Raw genomic sequence first — 25,893 nt, 5'->3', positions numbered from 1 at the left:
TAGCATCGTCTCTCGTCGGTCCCTGCTGCTGCTGCTGCTGCTGCTGCTGTCGCTGCCGCTGCTGCCGTTGCCGCTGCTACGAGGCCGAGGTTAAGACGCCTTGGCAATCAAGTAGAACCTCGGGCAAGCAGGGCCGGTTACGTCGCATCGGTACACGAAGAGAGAGAGGGAAAAAGCGTACACGAAGGCGGCCATATTTAGAGAAGGAAATCAGCGAAGAGCATTTCGCGCCGCGTACCACCGAGCTACTTCTCCTCTCTCTATACCACCCTCCATTCCACCACAACGACGACTACGACGACGACGACGACGACCACCTTATCGTCTCGCTCTCGTTCCCCAGCTTCGGTTCGATCTCTACACCCGGGGGCTCTTTCCGCAGCCCGACGCTCGGATGGATTTGACGGATGAAAAGCGGCGACCGGTCGTGTTTTTCTCTCGCGTACGTTTTCACCCTCTCGCTTCTTCTCACCGGGAGCTTTTCCGCCGCCCGATATACTTTGCCGCGACGAATGTTCACGGTACAAGGGGGCGCGAAATAAGTCACGTACGTTTTTTTTACGTATAACGGCGCTCTGCCGCTAATAACGAGTTCGCGTCCCTCTCTCCCGAGAGCGAGAAAAATGCTTACGAACCTTTTTTTTTTCACGCGAGCGTCGATGGTATATACGCGCGTGTAATCACGCGCGGAGAAAGAGCGAGAGAGATGGCTCGAAGCGGAGCTTTCCGCGAGGGAGCTTTTTTTTTCGTCGCCAGTCTGAGTTCGCATTGCCGAGTCTGTTGTCACCGTCGAATCGAGTCGACGAAGCTCGCGAGGGAGAGAGAACTCGAGAGCTTTTCACACACGCCGAACATAACGCAATTTCTTCTCTCTTTCCCTCTCTCCTGTTTCACACGAGTGCATGCTTCCATCATTTTTTTTTCTAATGTCGCATCCGGAACTCGCGACTCTTATTTATTTCGACGCAGCATCCCCGATGAAACGATTCGAAAAATCGGTGACTCTTATATTTCCAGAAATAAAAAATTGACCGAGAATTTAGAAATAATAGATCCTCGAGAGACGGAAGCAAGAAAGCTCGATCGATCGGCGAAAGCTCGCACGAATCTCGAATGCTACTCGAGTGGGGAAAGTGATTTCGGAAACGGGAACTCGTTCGAAAAACGATAAACCGGAAATATGCGTGGAGAACGAGTTTACATCTCGTGTATCGTCCGGCCGATTTACGACCGAGCCAATCGGCGATCGTTACGAACACGCTCGGCAAAGAATAATGCCAATTAACACGTTTTTCGACGAGTCAACCGGGCGGCCGCGTTCGTATCCGGTTCGTCGACAAAGTTTTTCAGCTCGAAATATTTTCCGCAACGAATGCTCCGCGCATCATCATCAGAACTGAATTTGCACACGAGAGAGAGAGAGGGAGGGCGGCTTGCAACCCTTTGTAAAATATTTTTATTACACATACGTGTTGTGTAAAATATATCAAATTTTATTTGGACACTGGACAGTTTCGGGTAACAGCTGATTTAAGAAAAAGGATCGATTGTTCTCTTATTTACATAGTCAGGAATTTTTTTCTCTCCCTCCTTCTGTCTGTGTCTTATCACAGATGATAATGATGCAGCTAATTCGCGATATAATTTTCGAAAGCAATGCGATACTTGTACAACGAATGACGAGGAAAGGTCTCGATACGATAGCGATATGAGTGATCGGTATTAAAGTCCGAAAGTGAATATTGACCGATAAAAAAAATCGATAAGATCGATGAACGAAAGAGGGACGCGGTCTTATCCCTGTAAAAATAAATCCGGATAAGTAAAGACTAAACCATGGTTTCAAGCACGTGTGTACACATTGGGAATAGTATATCGTTGGATCTCGATACGGTTAAACAAAATATACTTAATATTGCGCATGTTGCAGGTTGCGCAATATGCTTTTACGAGATAACGCCAACAATAAATAAAGATTGGTAAGTTTGCGCGCGAAGGCGGGATCTGGACCCGCTCTCGAGAGTCAGCGAGATACGAGCATTATCTGCCACTTATGTTGCTCTCCGCGCATACGCGTTATCTTTTTAAGTCATACGATTCTTACGAAGCTTCGCGTCGAGCGAAATGTCCTGATAATATTCCCGAGGTGGAAAAGGAACGCTATTAATTGCCCGTCAAACGCCTCGTTTTGACGCAACATCCCCGTGTTTCAGGTGTTAATATAGTGCATATATTCAAAATATATCACGGTAAATCATTAACACTTTCTTTTATCACTAATAAATTCTTCATAAATTTACTTAACTCTAACTGAAGTTTCGTTCTACAAATTTTTGGTGCCATGGACTATCATATGCAAACTATAATCTCTTAATAGATCGATCGACAAAATGCAGATAATATAGCAGTTTAATTTAGATCCCAGGAGATATTTTAGTCCTTTCGTAGAATTTAAGGAAACAAGATAACATATGAATCCGAGATTTCTAAATTTTCCTTTGAACTTTGAAACATTTTGTTCCTTTTCGAATATTCTATGTTTTCAGTTTTTATCTAACTGACATTTTTCTTCAGTCCCCTATTTTTGTTCCCTTCTCTAAATTATTACTGCTTCCATGGTGTATTTTAGTGTAATTTACATTATCAAGTCTAAACTCAGGTCTAAACTCTCGAAACCTCCCGCTGACCATTATTGACCGTGGAAACTTTTTGTTTCGTCTTGACAGTTACAACATGTTTACGGTAAGTGTGAGGATAATGACATCTTTTTCCTTATTTCAGGCTAGAGCTCCGCGGTCCTGGAGCCCTGAATTGTTTCCTTTTAGCATATTTTTCTTTCAAACGCATCCTTGAATTTTTTCCCCGATTACTGAAGAGAAATTCTTCTTTCAAGTTGTTTGATTACGAGCTAAAAGATTCTTGAGCGCATTATCGTGATTCATAAATCATTGGCTCTCTCTCTCTCTCTCTCTTTCTCTCTCTCTCTTCGACACACATTTTCCTTCGTTTTATCCTTCATATTTCTCAACCCCCTGAATTAAAACCAGCGGATGATCGAAATTTGCTTTAACGTTCAATCATCATCTCCGCGAGAGATCTAGCATCTTTCCGCGATTATTTCTCCTCACGGCAGCTCCGTTGATGAAGCACGTGGAGGATATCCCAGGGCGACACCTAGCGTCCGGAAGGTGGCGGGACGAACGTTCCTTGGCGATTGGCAGCGACGACGGCGGCGGTTCATCAGTTGACACACACGCGCCGTTGGGTGTGGATCGTTTCGCGCGAACTGTCATTTGCTGTCAGCTGTGTAATATGTGACGAGGCGTGTATTCGCGATAACGTTCGCAACGTGTTACGGTGCGGTTGTACTTCGTTGCTGGTGAATATAAAATTTCTTCAGGGTGAAAAACGTGCGTCAAAGTGGGTGCCGGTGCCTCGCCAATTTTTTCCTCCTGTCTCGCACGACTGTGATGAATGACGGTGAGAGCGTCGCCTCTTGGTTTCTCGACGAGTTGCGGTAGTGACGTAAAACTTTGGAGTAACATGTACCCTACCGCCGGCATCAACGCAGCGGCGGTAGCCGTCGCAGCAGCTAGACATCCGGTACGTAAAATCCACATTCTTTTGCCTATTTTTTATGAATATTGTCGCGCAAGGAGGAACAAAGCCGTGTCTCCTGAAGGAGAAGCTTCAAAACGCGTTTAGAGTCGCGAGGGTCTCTCTCCTTTCTTTTAGTAAACGCACACTACCTTACGTATTCTCGTTTCGATTACCGGAGCATAAGCACACTTTCCTTCGAACACGGAAGCGGGATTTCAATTTTCAATCCGTCTTTTTCCTTTTTATACAAAAATATCGGAACACTCTTGGCTCCTGAATAGTCAACTATTCGAGCTGAAGCATTTCTTACAAACTAATTGTAAGCTTTATTTCAAGAAAGAAAGAAATAATAAAATGTTTTTCTAATTCACATCCTTTTACTATGAACAAAATTTTCATTCGAGAGCTTTCCAATTACATGTACATAATACTGAACATTGAAAAGTTACAACATCTTGCATCATGAGTTTCAATATTTTGTAAGGAGAAAACTGATTTGAAATTGATGGGCAGAAAGTGCATTTACTGAAGGTTATCTTGTTTTTTTATGCTTTTATATTTTTTGTAACATGTGATAAATATTAGAATTCTAAGATTCTTTTTTAGGTAGCTCTGAACGAATCGATCAGTCATGGTTATTCGACTATTGTCCTATTGTCCTTTTGGAGTGAAAGCATTCTTTCAAAATACCGTAATTTATTTGTAAACGGCTTTACTTCTTGGCTCAAATTCCACGTAGTGTAAATTCCCGGAAGAATACTTTGAAAATGAAATTTTACGGTTGTATCGCAACTCTGTTAAAAATATTGCTTACCACACTATTTGCTTATTTGCTCTGCGTGGTATATCATATTGTGCTTATTTTTTAATTTTTTTTTGTTTCATGTTTTTATATCTATCCATTCCGATGTACTTTGCTGTGTTTTTAATAAGTTTGAGTTGGAGGTGAGTTGAAATTAATCTACCTATTTATCTACAATAATTAATCGCGAAGAAAAATTGTGTTTTTTACTCTCCTTGTGTCTCGCGTCCATATAAATTGCGTCTATATAAATTGCGCTAACGTGGAAGTTAATCGACCGATATCTATCCGCCGCAATACATAGTTATTACCAGATACACATCGCTCGTGCCTATGAATCGCATTATTACTTCTCCGCGCTGTCAACGTCGCTCTCGAGTAACGAGATAATTAAAAAGTAGCCGCGGCGAATTAACGTTTTCCAAGCTGGCGCGCGGCGGAACTTGAGGGGGGCCCACAAGAAATTCTTTCCGGCGATTATTTATTTTTCTCTCCCGATTCCCCACACATCCCTCCTACTAATGCTTAATAGTCACGCACGCACGCACAGGTCCCCGCTAAATATCTGGGCGCACTCGTGTATAAATACGTACACCGAATGAAATTGACCCGCGCGCGTTATATTGTACAATGGGGAGGGTGAGGAGAGGGTGTAAAAGGAAGAGGAGGAGGAGGAGGAAACGCGGCGAGCGACGACGGAAAAATATTTGGCTGCCGAGCAAATTTTCATTCGACTGTAAACACCCGGCGAGCCGAAGCGGAAAAGCTCGTACGCGAACGACGAAAATAAATCTATATATCGCGGAAGGGGTAGGGATCGAGGGGGTGAGAGCACCCCCTTCCTCGCCCCCGATTCTCTCTCTCTCTCTCTCTCTCTCTCTCTCTCTGGTATCCGCAATTACGTTATATCTGTATAGCTATGCCATCGCGCGCACAACGATTACCCCCTTCTCGTCCGACAAACGCGGGATGGAAAAAAAAGTCAAACGGAAAAGTGGGAAAAATAGACACACGGAAAAAAAGCCACGTCGGGTAAAAATGGATTTGCTCCCGTTGTTATTGTCGGGCGAGAGATAACGAACCGCCCTGGAAGATTTCCAAAACGCGCTATATCCGCAACAGATTTCCCCTTCATCGAGAAATGTCACTTAAACATTTATAAAAATTCCTCCGTCGAAAGTAACACGTTAAGCGTTAAGACGAGCTTTGCTGATTGTGAGACGAGGATCTCGAGAAGATGCGGGATTGATCAATTTAAACAATTAATAAATAACGTCTATTTATATTTTCTTACATAAATTATAAATGTTAAAAAAAAAAATATATATATATATATATATTTACATGTGTCCATTTGCATATCGTTCGTCGGTGTGTGATTTTTGTTTGTATACTAAATGCTTTCACAAACGCGCGCGTGCGGTGATAATCTCATTAGTGTTCCGCCAACGACGACGACGACACGGACCGATCTCCCGTTGTAATTATTTCCCGGCGTGACGCGAGAAGGAAGAGACGGGAACAAAATTGAAATCGAGAAGAGAGATAGAGAGATGGCGAAATGATATCGCGGCGCGCGAGAGCACCACGAAATTTGCGGGCCGCGCACTTCCGCAGAACCGCAATATGCATTGGTAATTACACCGCGATGAATTACACTGCGGAATGAGCGAAGCGTGTTACGTGCAATTGGCGCGAGCATTATAAATCTCGTCACGTGCAAACAGTTGGCCACCTCGCTCTCTCCCGTCTCTCTTTCTCTCGTTAACATTCGTCCGACGAGAATCTCAGACGCGACGAACGACGACAACTTCCGCAAACGAGGCGCGAGACATGCGTCTTTTTTTCTTTTTGCTTCTTTGACCCACACCGTACGACTTCAATCTATTATTATACGCGGACGCGCTCAATTAAATCTCGAATTTTCGAAGAATGTCACCGCTATATCCACGCGTAATCCGCGCCAAGGATCGAGTCACGTATTTACATGACAGTGACAAATTCACTAATTATCCCCGATTAATTCGTGATCCGAAGGGGGACGAAAATAGAGGGTATAACCGGGTAACGAAAGTCGCGTACGACAGCTACTTAAGCAGCCCCGTCGCAGTCAAACTCGATATATCGAACGAGACTCGGCGCTTTTGGATGTCCCCTCTTGGCATCGCCGTCGTCGTCGTCGTCGTCGTCGTCGTCGTCGTCGTCGTCGTCGTCGTCAACGTTCCGGTGCTTGACCGAGTTGACACAGGCGGTGGTTATTGGCACTCTGCAGGGCCGCCAGGGCTGTTTACGTACAAGCTGTACAAATATTATTTCCGGGCAAACCGGCCCGTCGATCATTACGAAACCCCAGGCGGAAAGTTTCAACAGATACCCCTCTCTCGCGTCCCCCACCTTCCCCCTTTTGTGTACACGCACACACAGACACACATGGAATTCTTGTTGTAACGCCGAGTCCCTTAAACCGACTCTCTTGCGTTCCCCTTAAACCAGACTGGCCCTTAGAAATTGGATCTATCGCCCAGATCGACCCGAGGGCTTTCGAGGTCTTGTATTTAGAAATATATATATCTTATTGATCTTTGTGTCGAGGCGTTTGTTTACTTTCGCACGTACACCTTGCGACAAAAAGATGACAGACTGTATATATATACACACCTATATCTCGTTAGTTTATAAAGATTTGATGGTATCGTTTATGACTCAACACATTCGTGACACAATTAGATACTACAAGTGTTACTATTTTATTATTTTATAGCCGAACATTGGTTGTGTATTTTAGTTGACACTTGATTATAATAAGTTTGACTCCTGAGTTCAAAATATAAACAGTAACGGATGATATAGTAGAAGTTTCAAGAATATTTTTTTTTCATCGATAAGAAATTGTTTAGCAATTCGGAACACGTTGAGTATATTATTCCATGTTAAATATTACATGTGTATTTTATATATGTGTATGACGCGATAAATAGAGATTAATCGAGAAACCCCATGAAAGCACGTGAAATATGAGAGATAAAATTTCTAACTAGACTTTAGATTTTTATTCACCGAAATTATTAATTCTATTTGTTGATTTGTATTTCGAAATGACAATAGATAGAAATTAGCTTTACGAAAAATACAAATCTAAAGAGTATCAAGAAATTGATACAGCTGGCATCAATGTACAAGTTAGTTAGTAAAGCGAATATTTACAATGAAATAAATTAAAGACATTTTATTAAACACAAAGAAGCTCCGGCGTTTATGATTTTGTGCAGACACATGACCCGATATAGTAAAAGATGATACAAAATTTTTTCGATGAAAAAAGCTTAATTCAAATGGACAAAATGCAGATTATCATTTTTATGATCTGCGAATACAAAGACAGATATTAAAATAATAAAGGAATTGTTGGTGAATATTTTATCTCTTCCAACAAAATATCATGCAGGTATATCACACACATATACACAATTATGTAAAGATCTCTTTAAATATTAAAAAAAATTAAATGTTTTAAAATGCTTAATAGTAGCTCATAAGATCTGAATATAATCGAAAATTGTTGAGAGAGAAAATTAGCAAGAGTCTGTCTACGCTAAAAAAAAAGAGACAGAGTTTTAATAATCCTGCTTTTATATCTCCCTCTCCATTCTACAATATATATTATGTCAACTTTTTTTTTATCATACATCTCTTTTATATGCCCGTTATTTTTGCTACCTTGCTATCTAACTCCTATCGTGCCGGGATGTATAATACAATTTTTCTTTCTCTCATCATCTAGTTTATTAATTAGTACAACAGCGCGAAGGAATGTGTCGAGTACGGGAAGATTTCTATCGTCGAAGACGACGTAATATTGTCGAGATCTTGCGAAAGCGCATTTAGCCATTTAATTAATCGTCGCTAATCAATCTGGAAGAACGCCTCCCCGATCGAGATCGCGTAATTCGACTCGTGATTTAATTGACGACATCTTCCAATTTAAGACCTAGAGTCATCAGATAAGAAGATATTAAACGTTCTCTCCTCTCGCCCGACTGTTCAAACCACTCTCTAAAGAGTTTTTCTCAAATGTGTTTTAACTATAAAATATTGACATTAGATTATATATGTGTGCGTAACGATTCGTAAACATAATTAGACTGATGACGAAATAAAACGTCTGGGCACACGCGCTGCGGTATGATGCAATATTAAACCGATGTTAATTGCAGTCGTTAATTTAGTCGTGTGAAACGATCATATACGACTTCATTTTTTTGTCCAATTTTTTGTCCCCTTTTTTTTTATCAAATTTAAATATGTAATTAAAAGAAACTTCTGGTTCGCAGAAAGAGAAACTTGACGATAAACGAGGATATTTCGAGAATTAGCGACTTTTCAGCTATAAGCAGAGGTTGTCCCCCGATGCTTCCGTCTTACGCGAAATCCAAAAAAAGGAAAATTAATTTAGCCATGTAAAATTTTTCTTTTATTAATCTTAAATATGTAATTAAAAAGAAACTTGACGATATATAAAAGGTACGAGAAAATCTCGAGAATTAGTGACTTTTCGCTAAGTAAGCGGAGGTTGTCCCCGGTTGCTTCCGTCTTGCGCGAAAAAAAAGGAAAAAAAAAGAAACGAAAAAAGAGGAAAAGAAAAAGAATCGCGCGTGTATGCACACGTGACGCGCGACTTGACACGTGTTAACGTTCAGGCGGGCCGGACGAAGCGCGCGCACGCGCTTTATATATCCCGTGTGCACTGTTCACAATAATGAGGAGTTTGCACAGACCGGGATCCCGACGTTCTTCAAACAGCGAGAGCAAGGACAAACAGCCCTATATGGACGGATGGACAAACACGATGTATGCGTTCGTGCTGGCTCGCTCGCTCGCTCGTTCGTTCGTTCGTTCGCGTCCACGTCGTCGGATCGGCGCTAACCTGATGCGAACGCGACGCCGAAGTACCTTTACCGCTACGAGAGGGCCCCTGGCTCTCTCTCTCTCTCTCTCTTTACCCTTCCCGCCGCTGCGGAAACTATCGACCATCACCCTCGCTCAACAAGCACCATAAGCGATATGCTGGCTAACATTTGCCGGGCTAAGCACACAAATACGATACAGTGCTGTTTGCCCGCCAAGCCAGTGGTGCTCGATCAGCTATTGCCGCGCTATAACGGTTCCATTCTCGTTCTCGGGAATCGTCGACAAGGTTTACGAACGCGATCGAATGTTACGGGAGATTCTCGCGAAATCTTTACAAGCGAGTATGCGTGTAAAAGAGAGAGAGAGAGAGAGAAGGACGACGCGCATGGCACGGCGGCATGTGCCATGCCATCCTGCTGGCGCATCCTGGCGTGACGGTCGGGTCAGCTGGTCGGTGGTTTGCGAACTATCTCAATTTGCCTAAGCCGCAACCACGGCGACCGCGAAAACCGCAACTTCCCTCGTCGTGGCCACCTTTGGCCGCCCGCACCCTCCCTTTCTCCTGTCCGCAATTCCTCTCTTCCTCTCTCGCCGCGACCTCCATCCGACTATCCGTTTCCTCTCTACCTTCATCTTTACCTATATGTATATATATCCTCCTTTCTTCTCACGCTCGCGTCTGTTTTATTGTTCTCCGCGCCTTCTCCGTGCACTCTCGGTTTCGAGAATTTAGCGAGGAGTTACAATACTTTGGTCTGTACAAGCTTCGAAAACGCTGCGTGTACGCCTCTATCTATGTACCTCGGAAAGGTCGAGCGACTTTGACCCCTTTTCTCCTCCCGAGGAGTATGTATAGCGACGCGCCGTAGGTTTCGGAATCAAGTATTCATTCATTATGCTAAGTTCAACGTATGTCATTAACTCGGATCGGAGAAGTCGTACGATGTTAACCCCCGCGTGATGTCGTGTAAACAAATATCACGTCGTTGCGCGCCGTGATGTAATTTACGGATTCGCCGAAGGACGCGGATGTTCGCACATGTACGAAGAGATACGGTCGTTAACCATATACATATATATTTATCCTCGTATACGCACACCCACACGAGCGCGTATATATTCATACACGAAGCGCAGGCTCATAGTTTCGGTTGTAGCGTGTAATCCTCGCGGACACCGCAAACATGTAATTAACACTTGCTCCCTCTCCGCGTGCGCGCACGTGATGAGAGAGAGAGAGAAAGAGCCGCTGTGTTGCAGCTCATATGGGTTGAGAGATCGCAGCCGAACGGACCCTGGCCTCGTGCAATCGTGCACAGTTGTATGCGTATGCATATACGTGTGCGTCTACATCTACACCAGCATAGCCACCCTCGTCTCCCCCTTTCAATCTATCGTGGACCTCGTATCACTTTCGCTCGCACCCCTGCCCTTTCGCGGTCGAACAGCTGTATACGGAGTTAATTATTCGGGACGGGAGGACGTAGATCTCGAGAGTTGACCACCGCGCGCGCGAGAATCGATTCGCTTGCGTTTCTGGGACGCGATCGATATGTCTGTGTATATGTACATATATATAAATATATAATCCGACTAACGCGAGATTGTCTGCTTCTTCATCAGGGTCCGCCGCAGCCTAGTCAGCCGTTCAAGTTCACGGTGCCCGAATCCTGCGAGAGGATCAAGGAGGAATTCAACTACCTGCAGGCGCAGTATCATCAGTGAGTACATTAAGGACGTTCTTATATCTTAAACGGGATTGTATACGTCGTCGCTCGAAGAAAAAAAGCTATCGCGAACACGACACTTTCCTGTTTGCGCGCGCAGAGTTCATCCTTGTTTTCCTTCTATTTTCGAATCGCGGAAGTACGCGTAAGGATGTAACCAAAGAGAGAGAGAGAGAGAGAGAGAGGAGAAAAAAAGTCTGGGAACAAGCGCAGCTGCACGCCATCCTATACAATGTAGTTGTACGCCGGATACGTAATGGCAGCTCGCGAATATACGAACTCGAAGCTTCGAGTTTCACGAATACCGGCAAGACGGGTCTTGCATTTTTCAGCAGCAGCAGCGCGGATCGAAACTTTTCTCGTTGCTCGACGCGGAGATGCGGTTCTTCCTTTTATTCTTTTTTTTTTTTTTTTTTACGCCACGTACGCGGAGCATATTCCATTCGTGAGGAACGCGGTTTTCGCGATTCGCGGTTTTTCTCTCTCACTCCCGGATTCTCTCTTTCTTTCTCCCTCGCTGAGAGCTTACTCGAGCATGTCATCGAGCGAACTCGACCGTGTTTTCGCATGCATTTCACGACACGTTTCCCCCTCTCTTTCTGTCCGCAGGCTGAAGCTGGAGTGCGACAAACTGGCTAGCGAGAAGATCGAGATTCAGCGGCACTACGTGATGGTGAGTACGATCATTGCTATGTCGTAAAGTTAGACGTGTCGGTTAGATGTCGTAACGTTTCCCTCGACTGCCTCCTTGTTTCCCTCTCTACCTCTCTCTCTCTCTCTCTCCGTTCCTCTCCCGTCTTCCATATCCAGAATAATCATGCTCGCTCGACCGCTAAACCGCCTCGGCTTCTTAGCATTAATTGCATCCTCTAACCGAGGACCGGGACCGAGCTTTACATTAGCTCGTTACGCCGCGCGCAGCGTAGTCGGATATACTAATACACACACACACACACAATATATATATATATATATATACACGTTTGCGCGCACCTACTGTGCATAGCTAATGACTCTAAGAGCCAGTGGCTCTCATCGAATTAGGCTACAACGTGCGCGCAGCTGTCTCGCACGTTTAATGACGAAGTAATACGCTGTTAGGTCGCGACAGCGGTCTACGGCTCGTTAATATTCGAGCATCTCCACCCCCTCGTCCTCCTTCTCCTCCTCTTCGTGATCGGTCCACCATCAAGCTCTCGTATACGACACGACGAGCAAAAAAACAACCGGTTATTTATGGACTTTCAAGTCCCGCGAGAGAGAAAAATATATCGTGTGTTCTCTCCCTCGGTTTTTCCCACCAACACTCATCTCTGCTTCCTTTTCGCGACCGAGGAGAAAAAAAATTGCGAGCGCAATTAAAGATAATGTCGAAAATTAAAAAATTAATGTCGAAAGTTACAAACGCGCGTCCTCTTTCCAGCTGATGCACTTATATGTACAAATTGCCGGCAATTTCGAAATCGCGTATGTATATATTCGCAAATATACAACGTTGTGTTAGCCTTTTATCGAGCGACGCGATAATTAAATCGAAGCGCGCAAATTTACGTCCGTCAAAAAGAGAAAGAGAGAGGAGAGAGAGAGAGACTCATCGTTATCGTTTTTATTCGCCGCCGCGTTTTCTCGTCGACCTAATCGGCGTGGAGGCGCGGGCCGGCAATTTCAACGCAATTAATCTCCGCTTAGTCCATTTGATACTGCTTTTTCCTCTTCTCTCCGATCCGAGGATGCCGCGTTAAGGACACGTTAAGAACGTCGTTGCATCGCCCGTCTCGTAACGAACGCTAGATGTTGCCGCAGTGGGGAAAGAGTGTACACTATTGACCGATGCACCGATATCAACAAGCTCCGTTAACGTGCACTTCATCTCCCGGATACTCCAGCATCCACCCTCTTCCCTCTTCGCGTCTATCTCCCGGATGAAATAACTTACTTACGGCGCAATTAATTCGCTCCTGTAATTACCGGGCTAATGGCTCGTAAAATTAAGAACCTGTAACCCCGGCCAATGCGCGTTTACATGCGTTCATCTCCTCGTCTCGTGTATTATTCACGGGCTCCCGTTTTCTCTCTTTCTTCCTACATACCTCTCTCGCTCTTCCTCTTTGCAACTGCAACTGCAACTGCAACCGGCCTCTCAAGTACACTCGGCCGGTAGACTCGAGTGCATTATCGCGATCGACGATAATTAATACCGCGCATGATTGAAACCGACTCGTTCGCTGGACCATTCGTGGAACATCTCTCGGCGATGGAATATCGTCGTCCTGCTCGGAAAAATTATCCCCATCTCCGATAGAAAATATTGCAAATTGCACATTGATGCATCCTGATTAATTATCGAAATGTATCACGAGATATTTTTCTGTTGCAGTATTACGAGATGTCGTACGGCTTGAATTTCGAGATACAAAAACAAGTGAGTGTACAAAATTTCATTTTTCTTTCGATACTGCTTATTTATTGCATGCACTCTTCTAAACACGTGATTATGAATGTTTTTGTTATTTTCTCTATTTTTGTGAGATTCAATATATTAGACATACTCTTGTCATTCAAATTATAGATTATAAATGCACCTCTATATTTTTCTAAATATTAATATATTCACGCATCATTCTTTTATCATGCATCGTAATTTTTTCAATTCTATTCTTTGATTGCATTCTATTATTACATTACGTTTTATTTACGTTTTTTACTAGCAATAAATTTCTAAATGTTTTTCCTGTACATTTAGATTTTTTCTACATAGAATAGAATGAACCTATCTATTTGTCTATTACGCGATGACTGGCGAAAGCTATCGTCTCAGGTTCAAAGATCCGCGAGGGTATCTCTTTATACGCCTATATTCTCACAACGAGCTGTCGAATTGTCGGGTGCATGGATTGAAGGGCTCGGCTTCGTAAATGCGTCTCATTATTCCCGCATCTTATATGCTTCGCGTCGAGTACTTTATTCTCGGAATGCACGCACGCATCATCGGTCTGAAAACGATGACGCGCGAACGCGACGAAAATAGAGGAAGAGGGAACGCGTTTCTCGTTGACAGCAAATCGGCCCCCGGTCAGAGAAATATGTAGCCAGGCCTCGCTCGTTACTCGCGCGTTTAAGACGACGAGGCGTTAGACGGTCATCGTCGTCCTCGCCTGACTCGCGCTTTCATTACTCACCCGAGACCGAGTCTCTTCGGGATATATGCGGGGATGCTGAGGCTGGACCCGGACTATTACTCGCGCGCGATGTCTACTAACATTCCACCTCGTTTCCGAGAATTCGAATCCGTTTGTCGAGACGGCTCAACGCGTTCGCGATACGCCAAAGATATTTCTCACGAGTCTTGATTTTTATTTGTCCTGAATGTGCTTTGTAACAAATATTACATTGTCGGATTATTATTGCGATATATGTATAACAGGTGTATTTAAAAAATGTCATAGGTACTTGATCATATTTTAATATGCTACAACCAATTTTATTAAATATTTTATTGTACTTTTATGCATGAAAATGTGTGTTTTGCTTTTTCATGTTATGCATGAAAATGTGTGTTTTGCTTTTCCAGATGGAGATAGTGAAGAGACTGAGCACTCTCATCGGGCAAATTCTGCCTTATTTGTCGCAAGACCATCAGCAGCAGGTCGCCACTGCTGTTGAAAGGTCTAAGCAGATTACGATGGCCGACATAGTAAGTACATATGAGTGACTGTAACAAGGACGACCTAATATGCAAACAGACTACCCGTTTTTTTTTATTTTCTAGCGCAAAGATTTGCCGCGTATTCCTTCATTATTTCCTAACGTTTATATATTTTTCGCGATTTTCAGTGCTGAATTTTTTTCTCCTCATTTTGTAGTGCGACTATGTATTCCACGATGATAAGCGCAATTGCGCACGAGATCGAAACGCGAGATTGGTATTCGGTAGACGTGTCGCGTATAATTGAGTTCCAGGTTGATTCTCGCGCGCATGATTCGAATAATTTCTCAACCTCGTGGCCTCGTTGCCATCGTCAAAACAAAAAACGTGCGCGTTGAAAAAAAAAAAAAAAAAACTGACGTTTAAGCTCGAAGCGCATCGTGCAAACGAATTAATGTACATACAACCAAAATTTTCATCGAGCCATGAGCTTAACAACTATACGCTTTCCTCTCTTGACATCGACAAAAATGTTTATTTAAAAATTCCAATACCGGGTCGTTACATTTTTATACATTAACGTATCGTATTTTATAGGTATATGTTTTCGTCCATATATTTTTAGCGAAGCAAAAATATTTTTGTCTTATCGCGATTTTACGGATATATAGGTATACACACTTAATCGAGACATCTTTGATGACAGTGAAAGTGCAAAAAAAAAAAAAAAAAAAATTGCTCGGACAAGGTCATCGCAAACCGCAATCTCGCCGATCTGTCATTACGCGACGCGCGTCGCTGTTACGTGAAATATAATTAGCGTGCTAGTGTGTTACGGGCTGTCGAGAGGGGTTCGTGGCGAAGGGATTCGTACGACGGGGAAAGTCCCGGGGACGGCGTGGTGGGGTACACAAAACGCGGTGGGAAAGGGTGCGGCGCCGACCGAAAGGACGATGAAGGCAAATAGACAGAAGCGCTAACCCTCATGAATATGTATTATTCGGTAAACAGAGGTTGAATCAATATTTCGTTTAATAACACCGCGCTCGGAGAGGAACGTATAGCCCTCCATCCCCCTCATTTCCCTCCATCCCTCTTTCATCTTCCATCCCCGGCTCTTCACCCCGAGGCAAAACGCGATGATGGTGGTGGAATTCCGATCCTCTCTCTCCCCCGTCCACCCCCCTTTTTCCGCCATCGCCACACGTTGCGCGTATTATTCACGGCGCGTTAAACCTCGTTTGGGACTATTACGTTTCGTTTCACGCGCCGGGAACGAACGCCGCGATTTTCGACATGGATCGCGTCCGCGAGAGTCGCGTGATTTTTCAATGTTGCGATCGCAGAGATAACGCGCAAGTTTTTCCTTTGTTGTATGGAACAGAGTATTTTTTTAAAAATATTATCCGCATATTTTTTTGCGCGAAAATAAATGTAGCGGTATTTATTATACTTTGAACATTCAGACTTCCCTCTTCATTTTCTTTCGAAAAACTTGAATAGCACATTGTATCTGGCACTGTGTTAACGCTGTGCCTTTTCTGGCGAACCCTTAACGTGCAACAAAAGCACACAAATATATATATATACACAAGACCGATTTACGAACACATACTATTTTGCTTTCGCGGTTACAGCAACAGAGGCAGCAAGACCTACCGCGGCTTCTTCAGCAAATGCATCCTCAGCAAATACCATCGGCGGCGGCGATAGCCGCTCACCCGGGTCTACCCGGACTTCCCGGATTGGGGCCAGCTGCCGGCCTTCCGGTGCCGACTTCCGCGTCCGCGGCTTTGCTCGGCATCAGCCTGACGCCCGGGGCTACCGCGACCCCGAACGCGACCGCCGCCGCGCATTCCCTGTCGATGCTCGGCAAGCCGGATATCCATCGCGGTCAGCCGGACGATCTCAAGAGCAACGGTGGTGAGTCTCCACACGTATACATCTAGTCATATCTATAGGGTGTCTGACATGAAGTGGCACACCGAAAATATGCAAATAGATATCTCGTTATTTGGAGATTGATTTTTCCTAAGCAAAAATGCCTCATTTTTTGCATGTTCTCGCAATTTTTGCCATCATGTATTTTTATAATTAAATCTTAAATTAAAATTTTTTTAAAGTAAACTCTACCCAAATTTAATTGGCGGTTTTGTTAATATTTTATATTCCCACAAGGTTGTTAGTTTGCGAAAAGCTCTTTATTTTCAATCGCTTATAACTCGAAAATTATTGATGCCTCAATATTTTTGCTGAAAAAAAAAGATCTCCAAATAACAAGATCTACTTGCATATTTTCAGTGTGACACCTTATGTCAGATACCCTGTATATATCTCCGATATCTATCTGCGCGGCCGCGTTGTAATTGTGCATCGTTATATGCACCGGAGTGCAATCGGAAAATTCTGAACTTTTATTTCTAATTGTTTTACGAAAAACTGAAAAAATACCGCGTATTTTATTCTCCTAGATTACTTTGTGAAATATGTATATATATCATGAGCACACTACAAATTTATGTATATATCGGTACTATGTAAATTTCCGTTATGCAACGGTATTTGATATGCCTATGCAAAGGTCTTTTTTAGCGCAACCATTTTTTTTCAAGAGTAAAAAGTTTATACATATATACGCGAGATACCGATATACAACTGGTAGCGAAATGATTTTGACAAAGGTCTAGGATTTAACGTATACACGAGAGCGAATTGTCTATCGATCGTTATAGAGTCGCGAAGATCAACGAAGGGATAAAGGAAAAAAATAGCCGATTCTCGACGACCTCTCTCCCTTTTTCTAGCCGGGAAATGTTCAAAGCGCTTTATTACGGGTATCCGCTTTCGGCAGAGCGGGCGTGTTTGCGTCACCCTGTTAGCGGACGCGCTAACGGCGGTTTTCAGCGAAAAGCGCGCATAAATATGCATGAAGATCATTTATATGGGCACTTCCCTCCTCTCTCCCCTTTGGATGGCTACTGACCGGCGTTTTACGATGCGACTCGTTATTAACATTTTATCGATGCGCGATACTTGATATTCGATCGTTCATAATATTCCCGCGCAATCTTCGTATCTTATCGCTTTTAGACATGTATTTATATATGTATAATAACTGAAGTCTAGGCTTTTTTTCCATTGAAATATTTAAATATATTCCGAAAAAAAGCAGAGAAAATAGCAGAGGAAGATTCTAATCTACGTATGATATTTATGTAGAAATCTGTTTAGATAAATTAATTAAATTTGTAACAAACATTATACTGAATGCGCATTTTTTTCCTTTCAGGTCTAAGCTCGACGGAGGAGAGACACGTGAGTAACATATTTTTTTCATTTTATCACAATGTGAACTATTTAACTTGCACCGTGGAAACATTATGAATTACAATGAGATTACAAATGCATGCGAACGATTCTTATTTTAGCAGCATAAATAATCATGTAGTTAGCTTTACTTACGTTTATATTTCAATGTTCAATAGATATGCTTATATACATAAGCGTTTTATATATATCTATATATGTACATATTATTATATATAATATATATGTACATATATTTCGTATAATAAACTATATTACTTTCATAAAATGCAGCAAGTTTTTGTGAATATTTTGGTATAGCCTTTAGAAAATTGAAAGACCTATTTTCTTAACATATCTCTATAATATATTCAGAATAAAATTTATTTTACAAAGGCACAATACGTGCATTGTCGAACAAAAAACATATTTATTGAATTTTGTGCAAATTAAAATTAAATAATTTTTCTAATTAAAATTAAATAATTTTAATTTAAGAAACTCGATTATGTATTATATTTAGGAAATTGTTGAATAGATATATAATTCCCAGATAATGAAATTAAAGTAATTATAATATTATTTCATAACTATAATATAAATATATATCTTCATCTATGCGCTTATCTATGGATAGATAAATGCTACGGAATAAACACTCGATAACCGATAGAGAGAACAAAGACAGCGTTACAAAATTTTGGGATCTCTAAAAATTGACATTTACACAATGACTAATGCGCTTTGTGAAAGTAATATATTTTGTTATACGATGTACATATATATATATATATATATATATATATATGATTATATGTGAAACGCATATGGTTTCTACAATGTACAATGCACTCGACCGAGTGGCACTTATTGCGGCCTCGTGTATTACACGCACATTACGCGTGTGTAACTTGACTCGCGCGCGCGTCAAGAGTGCAACGAGCGCCGCTTCAACGTACCCTACTCGCACACGAGTGCGTGCTGCATATTGCAATTTATACTTTTAACGCGCCCATGGGCGCGAGAAGAGGCGTGTAAAGTGGCGAAAATATAGGAGGCAAAGGACGGCGCGGTGCATGTCATTTTTCCGCACCGAGTTATTTGCATCATTGGGAGTATTAACTCCTATCTCTTCCTTTAATCGCGATCGTTGAAATAAATTAATTCTTTCGCTTATATCATTTCTTCCTACTTATAATTGATCGTCGTAACAAACGTAGCGAGGATGCGGATAAGATTTGCTCTCCTTTTGAAAAACCCTGGAATTTATTTGCACATTTAATATAAAAAAATTAAAATGACCAAAAAATGAAATAAAAAAACAAAAAAAATTATGCCCCCTTCTGGAAAAAATCCTGCGAACCATGTGTATCATACGTAAAGACAGAACTGTCGATTAATCTGGAGATTACGTTCTAAGCTTTCTAAAATACGGCCGCGTCCTTCGTTTCTCCTCGAGGGAACATCGCGGGTCTAACGTCTCAAAGTCGTGCTAGGGTCTCGTCGTGTCGCCGGTTCGAGAAAGAATAACATAGGAAGGAAAAAAGAAAGGGCATATCTTGTATTACGGGCTTGTGCCCGAGCCTGTAATCATCGCGGGACCGCGAAACGCCCATCGACGCCCTCTCATTCCGCCTCTCGCCATTCTATTTTCTTCTCTCCTCGGTGCCAATGTCCAGGTATACTATACACTACTTTCTTGGGGGCTTCTTTCCTTCACCCCGGGTTTCTTTCCCTTCCGGTCCCTTCCCGTCGAGATGCTCCCACTCTATAATCATTATCATCAGTTCTCTCGCAAACTTGGAAGGGCTGCTTCGCACGTTGCACCTCTTTTCGCGTTTTCCTCCCTTTAACTATCGTCTCTGTTTACACGCTTCTCGTGTCGTCCCGAATTCCATTACGTTCCATTATGAATTGACCGACGAGACCGGGCTGAGAAATTTCGAGGGAATTTATTGCCGAAACGCGCGCTAATATTAGAAGATACGCTATGCAAATTCTCTGGCGCACTACTGGATTTGTACACACTTGATTCTCGATGGGCGCTATGCTATACATCTCTATGCGCTCGCCTATAATTATCCTAACTCGTAAATATAGACATTGTCGTTTATATATATATATTGTAGTCGCCGAATAAACTTGCTCTCTCTCTCTCCGAGCACGTTTTTTTTTTCTTTTCGTTCTTACGTTCATTTGCGAGTGCTATTTGTGTCATGTAACTCATTCATTTCTACGTATATTTATCTTTGATAAATATATAACACAGAGAGAACATGCGTACCATCGAGCTCGACGGAATTTTTTTCCGGGGCGCGCTTAATAAATAAATAAATAAATTTCGCATAACAACACCGGACAGAGATGCGATTTTATCGTATATATGCGCGTATTCCGACGCTTCGCCGCTCGCTAAATTGATATTTCATTGAAAAGCGTTATATACAGGTGAAAAATCGGCGCCGATGCAACGTCGATGAAAGTTATATTTTAATACGTTCGCAACGAGTGGATATCGAGAGGTGGGCGGTATAGTAGCTGGTAAAGTCGAAATCGATTATCGCGAGCGTTCGCGTGACGATTGATAATAACCCGCGTCGACGCGGGTAATTACGGTTTTGTCACGTTCGTCGGCGCCACAGGGAATATGTGGCTGATCGTTGTTCCAGCCTGTGTACTTGCCGCGCGGTGTCTGTTGTTAAACGAGATTAACGAGATCCGCGGAATTAACGGAAGGGGGAGGGAGGAGCGAGAGAGGCCCGTGTATCCGACACTATACTTCCCGTCCCGTATCGCGTATGTCGGTTTAGCGTATACGACGATGTATCCGCCAACGCAAACATCTATCTCGCAAGAGGTTTCTCCCTATTGAACGTTGTAATGGGATATCTCGGAGGGGAATCGACTTCGCGATTTTGATGCTGTTCTACGTGGTTAATCGTAAATTCGCGACGGAACCGTTTATCACTATACCTATATATATATATGATTTAACGTGTTATAAGATTGTTTTCGTTAACCCATACGCGTTTTTTTTTTTTTATAGAGGGGCTCGATATCGCCCGGCGACAAATACAGCCGGTCACGCACACCGCAGGAAACCACTCACACTCATCATTCTCAACATTCGCATAATCATCATGATCACTCGATCAAGAAGCTGAAGAAGGAGGAAAAAGAGGTCGTACACGTAAGTGCTTGATAAGAAAAAATTACCTTGTTCGTAGTAACAAGTCGGTCCCCATACCATGCAGTCGTTGATGCTTCCTCGTCAATCTTCCCTGGAAAATAAAACAGACAATAATTATAATCTGCAAGATTTACATCTATCGAATAAATTGTTCGGTTAAAGAGAAAATATTGTCCTCGAGTATTTCTTTCAGAGAATTTTTGAAATTTGTCGAGCATTTTCTTATGAGATAATTGTGATAAAATTATAACGACGGTTCATTATGGTTGGGTGATACGAAAAAAAAAAAAAAAAAAAAAAAAAGTTTTCCTGCCTCCGGAGGCATGACACACGCGATTATCTGCGCAGAGCGACGGCGAGAAGAGTGACCAGGATCTAATCGTGGACGACGGAAGCGATGGTCCGCCTAGTCCAGTCGCGAACGGCAGGATGTCGCCGCGAGAGAATGGCCTGGACAAGGCGTCCTCGATAACGGCGCCGACGATAGGCTCCACCGGCGTGCAAACGTCCAAGAGGGACTCGATCATCGCGCCGCCGCACTCGCCCAGAAGCGGCACCAGCAGCAACGCGAGCACACCGTCTGCCAAGAAGATGGAGGACCGTGACAAACCGTCGACGCCGATCTCGAAGCCCATGACGCCGACGTCGGGGTCGGCGACGGTAATCGGCGGGGTGAAGACGCCGACGACCTCCAGCAAGTTGCTGCAGGCTGCGTCGGTGACATCCGCTGCCGTGCCGCCACCGACCGCTTATCCAAGTGCGTTGCATTATCCACCACCGCCACCCCATACCCTCATGTCGACGGTGCACGGTCAACATCCGCATGTCGACGCCATGGCTTACAACGGTTACGCGACACCCAGAGCGCCTTCCACGTTACAGCTGTACGATCCGCACGCGGCTATAAGGGCTTCGGTAGGATCTGTCGGCATACCTGGTGGCAAACCGTGAGTATCCGAGTTCTTTTTGCAGAATCTACGCTTCTCTTTCTTGACTCGAGACTTTTTATCGATTTCATGTATTTAATGATAGCGAATTCGGTTGACTGCACTAGTGCACACACACAATTTATCTGCAATGACACAAGTATAATTAAAAAAGTAAAATAATTATTATCATTATTCATATTTTGAACAACAATAATAATATACTTCTTGCTATTAATTATTTTCCTTTTTTAATTACTAGTGTCACTAGGAATTTGTGATAAATCTTTCTATGCACTCGGTGCATCCAACCGAAACAGTTTGTTCTACAATTGCGCGAGTAAAAAGATGAACCGTTTCTAAATGAAAAATGAGGAAAAGTTGCGCCGATAATGGTAACATAGGCAAAGATGGGAAGAGATTGAACTGTGATTGTCACGAGGCGGAATTATTTCGCAGCGCGTATAGCTACCATATCCTCGACGGTCAGATGCAACCGTCGCCTTTCCCGCAGGATGCTCTCATCGGTCCAGGCATACCGCGCCACGCGCGTCAAATTAATACTCTCAATCACGGCGAAGTAGTCTGCGCGGTAACGATCTCGAACCCGACCAAGTACGTTTACACCGGCGGTAAGGGTTGCGTCAAAGTCTGGGACATCGCCCAGACGAGTCTGAGCAACGTGAAACCAGTCTCGCAGCTCGATTGTCTGCAGCGCGAAAACTACATCAGGTTGGTATAAAGGGGATGAATGAGCATTTTATTTTCAATCGACGACGTAATATTAAAGAAATGGTCTTGTCGCTCCGCGCGCGTCTCCAATACAGGTCGGTGAAGCTGCTTCCGGACGGAAGGACGTTAATAGTCGGCGGTGAAGCGAGTCAGCTGAGCATTTGGGACCTGGCCAGCCCGACACCGAGGATCAAGGCTGAATTAACTTCCTCAGCACCGGCCTGTTACGCCTTGGCGATCTCGCCCGACTCCAAGGTGTGCTTCAGCTGCTGCAGCGACGGAAACATCGCAGTGTGGGACCTACATAATCAAGTGCTGCTCAGACAATTCCAGGGCCACACGGACGGCGCCTCATGCATAGATATTTCCGCCGACGGTTTGAAACTTTGGACGGGGGGTCTCGACAATACCGTGCGCTCCTGGGACCTCCGCGAAGGCAGACAACTTCAGCAACACGACTTTTCGTCGCAGATATTCTCCCTCGGCTATTGTCCCACCGGCGAGTGGTTGGCAGTCGGGATGGAGAACTCGCACGTCGAAGTGTTACACGCCACGAAACCGGACAAGTATCAATTGCATCTGCACGATTCCTGCGTATTGTCCTTGAGATTCGCCTCCTGTGGTAAATGGTTCGTCTCTACTGGAAAGGACAATTTACTGAATGCCTGGCGTACTCCTTACGGCGCATCAATATTCCAGGTGGGTATTACCGACTAATTAATCTTTCCTCTGTCGCTTCTCATCGTCCGATTAACGAGAGACGCGTTGAAAAATAATCTTTTCGCAAGAATTAAATATTTTTCATTGATCTCGAGAATCGCGAAGAATATTAATTTAAAAAATACTCAAATTACAGAAAGAGACGAATGTTATTTCGCATTTAAATTTCGAAATCATCTGGGCGCTCGTTACAAGCTCGGCGTGTAAATTACATAAATTGCCTTCGCACCTTTCACGCGGGGAATAAGTACGACGTTACGCGCGAGACAAGACGGCGAGACAGGCGTCGGGAGACGATCGCGAAACGGCTCATTAAGGAGCTATATAATTACGCGATATAAACGAGCCATCGAGTCGTGACTCGATAAGCAAAAAAAAGGCCTGATTTATAAAGCTTATGAATAATCGCGCGCTACGCGTCGCGATTTCGCGCGTTATCGAGTGGAATTCGAAGCGTCGGAATAATAATAGATATCTGCGCTCGTAAATATGTTTACGTTTTTGATACGTTTCGTAAAACGAGCAAACGAGCCTCGACGCTCTCCAACTTTTATAACGTCCTATCTTTTTCGTGAATCTTTTCTCTCGCTCTTGCGCCTCTTTTTCTTCTTTCTTTATGCGATGTGTAACTGTTATCGCGCTCACTCGACGACGTATTTGTCGATTATATTTACAGTCGAAGGAATCCTCATCGGTACTCAGTTGCGACGTATCGACGGACGACAAGTACATCGTCACTGGTTCTGGCGACAAGAAGGCCACTGTCTACGAGGTCATATACTGAGGCGTTATCAACTTTGTCCCTTGGAAATAAAGTCGCTCGTACGAGAGCTCTCACGAAACATACGGAACGATGTTATTGTTCTTTTCATTGACGTTGTTATCGCTCGTTGACAGAAAAGTGAGATCAGAGTCGCGCCAAACGAAAACGATAGATTCGATAGATTTTTTCAAAAATTTTAACAATCGCACATTTTTGACAGAATAATAATTTGAAACGTACTTAAAGAGGAACGTTAGATTTTTGGATTATACATGTACAATATATATATTTATTATTTTTTAGATTATATATATATTATATATTTTTTTATATATATAAATATATATATTTTCCCCCCGCAAATATGATTAAAAAACAACTTTGCATTTTACAATTCATAAAAATTTATTTGTTACAAGAAGAGAAGTTTGAAATAATTGATATTTTTAGTGTGTTATATGGTTCACTTTTTCAAATAAATAAATAGATATATATGTATATATAACACTGAAAAGAATTATACATGTATATAATACAAAATTTATATACATATATAATATAAATACTGTATATATATATATATAATATGTATATATGTAATACTGAATTGAGTGCTCTTAAAAGTTGCAAGGTTTAAATGCGTCACTCAAATCTCGCGAATTAACGTTCGACATCGTTATTTATAGATTCTACTTGATTAATTTACATACAGATTGAAATCTATTTCAAATTGGAATCCATTTCGCTCGGCGCGTATGATCGCTCTTTGAATGTGATTATTCTTGTCCTTCTTATCTGTACATATTTGTAAATAACATTGTCTTAATTAAATCACAATATTTTTCTACTACTCTTAAGAGATGGCAAATATGAAGATTGTAAATATATAAAGATTAAAGAATTTGCAAAAGTTGAAGCGCAAAACTCCATTTCAATAAATGACGTATAATTAAGACAAAAACCAGTCTTTTGTTTACTATAATAATTCATCCAAATCCTACGATATATCTTTTGCAAGATTCCTTGAAAAATTATGCTCCTCTTTGCATTTTCTTTCAACGCAGAATAATTTGACGAAATTGTACGGGGAAACGTGAAAATTTAGTAATAAGGGAAAGAGGTTCGAAACAGCGAGATGGCTCCCGTTGTATCGTTAAAAACAGAATGATTAGTGGTTGGCACGCCGATAAAAATCGGGGCTGCGCACACAGCAGCCAGGTGTCGGTGGAAATAAAAAACAAGGACCACTCGTTACTCTATCCACGTGAACGTTGTTAGCGCAAAAAAGAGACATCAACAATATTTAGTTGTATGCTGGCACAGCGGGCAGCGGATCGTCATGAAAATTACGACACTATTTCGCCGATAAAAAATAAAAAATAAAAAAAAAAAAAAAAGAGCGGTCACACCGCTGCTCGCGCGGGCGGCGTGCTGACGGTTTCGCGATTGTCATGAAAACAAATCGGGGCGGACTCGATCTCCCACGCGCGCGCGCATTCGGGTATATATACGGGTATGGAAAAACAAAAAAAAAAAAAAACGAGCCGAAAAAAAGGAAGAAAAATACGCGTGC

General features: G+C 42.7%; 1 protein-coding gene across 2 annotated transcripts; it reads left to right on the top strand.

The window, feature by feature from the left end:
* On the top strand, positions 1-25,281 carry LOC114936803 (protein groucho-like). Of its 2 annotated transcripts, XM_029310111.2 has the most exons (13): positions 1-3,603; positions 4,534-4,545; positions 10,934-11,031; positions 11,647-11,710; positions 13,415-13,459; positions 14,609-14,731; positions 16,321-16,606; positions 17,973-17,998; positions 21,036-21,179; positions 21,528-22,126; positions 22,565-22,837; positions 22,933-23,536; positions 24,234-25,281. In XM_029310111.2, exons 1-13 carry the CDS (start codon positions 3,475-3,477, stop codon positions 24,339-24,341), a joined length of 2,511 nt encoding a protein of 836 aa, XP_029165944.2. In that variant the 5' UTR covers positions 1-3,474; the 3' UTR covers positions 24,342-25,281. The 2 variants fall into 2 exon arrangements, with proteins under 2 accessions (XP_029165944.2, XP_085342772.1); XM_085486646.1 differs by lacking the exon at positions 4,534-4,545.
* The last annotated feature ends 612 nt before the right edge of the window (positions 25,282-25,893 follow it).

The sequence above is a fragment of the Nylanderia fulva genome, unplaced genomic scaffold (genome assembly GCF_048542155.1).
Source record: "Nylanderia fulva isolate GAGA-0341 unplaced genomic scaffold, ASM4854215v1 Scaffold11, whole genome shotgun sequence".
Classification (NCBI taxonomy): Eukaryota; Metazoa; Arthropoda; class Insecta; order Hymenoptera; family Formicidae; genus Nylanderia; species Nylanderia fulva.
This window is presented reverse-complemented; position numbering and strand designations above follow the sequence as displayed.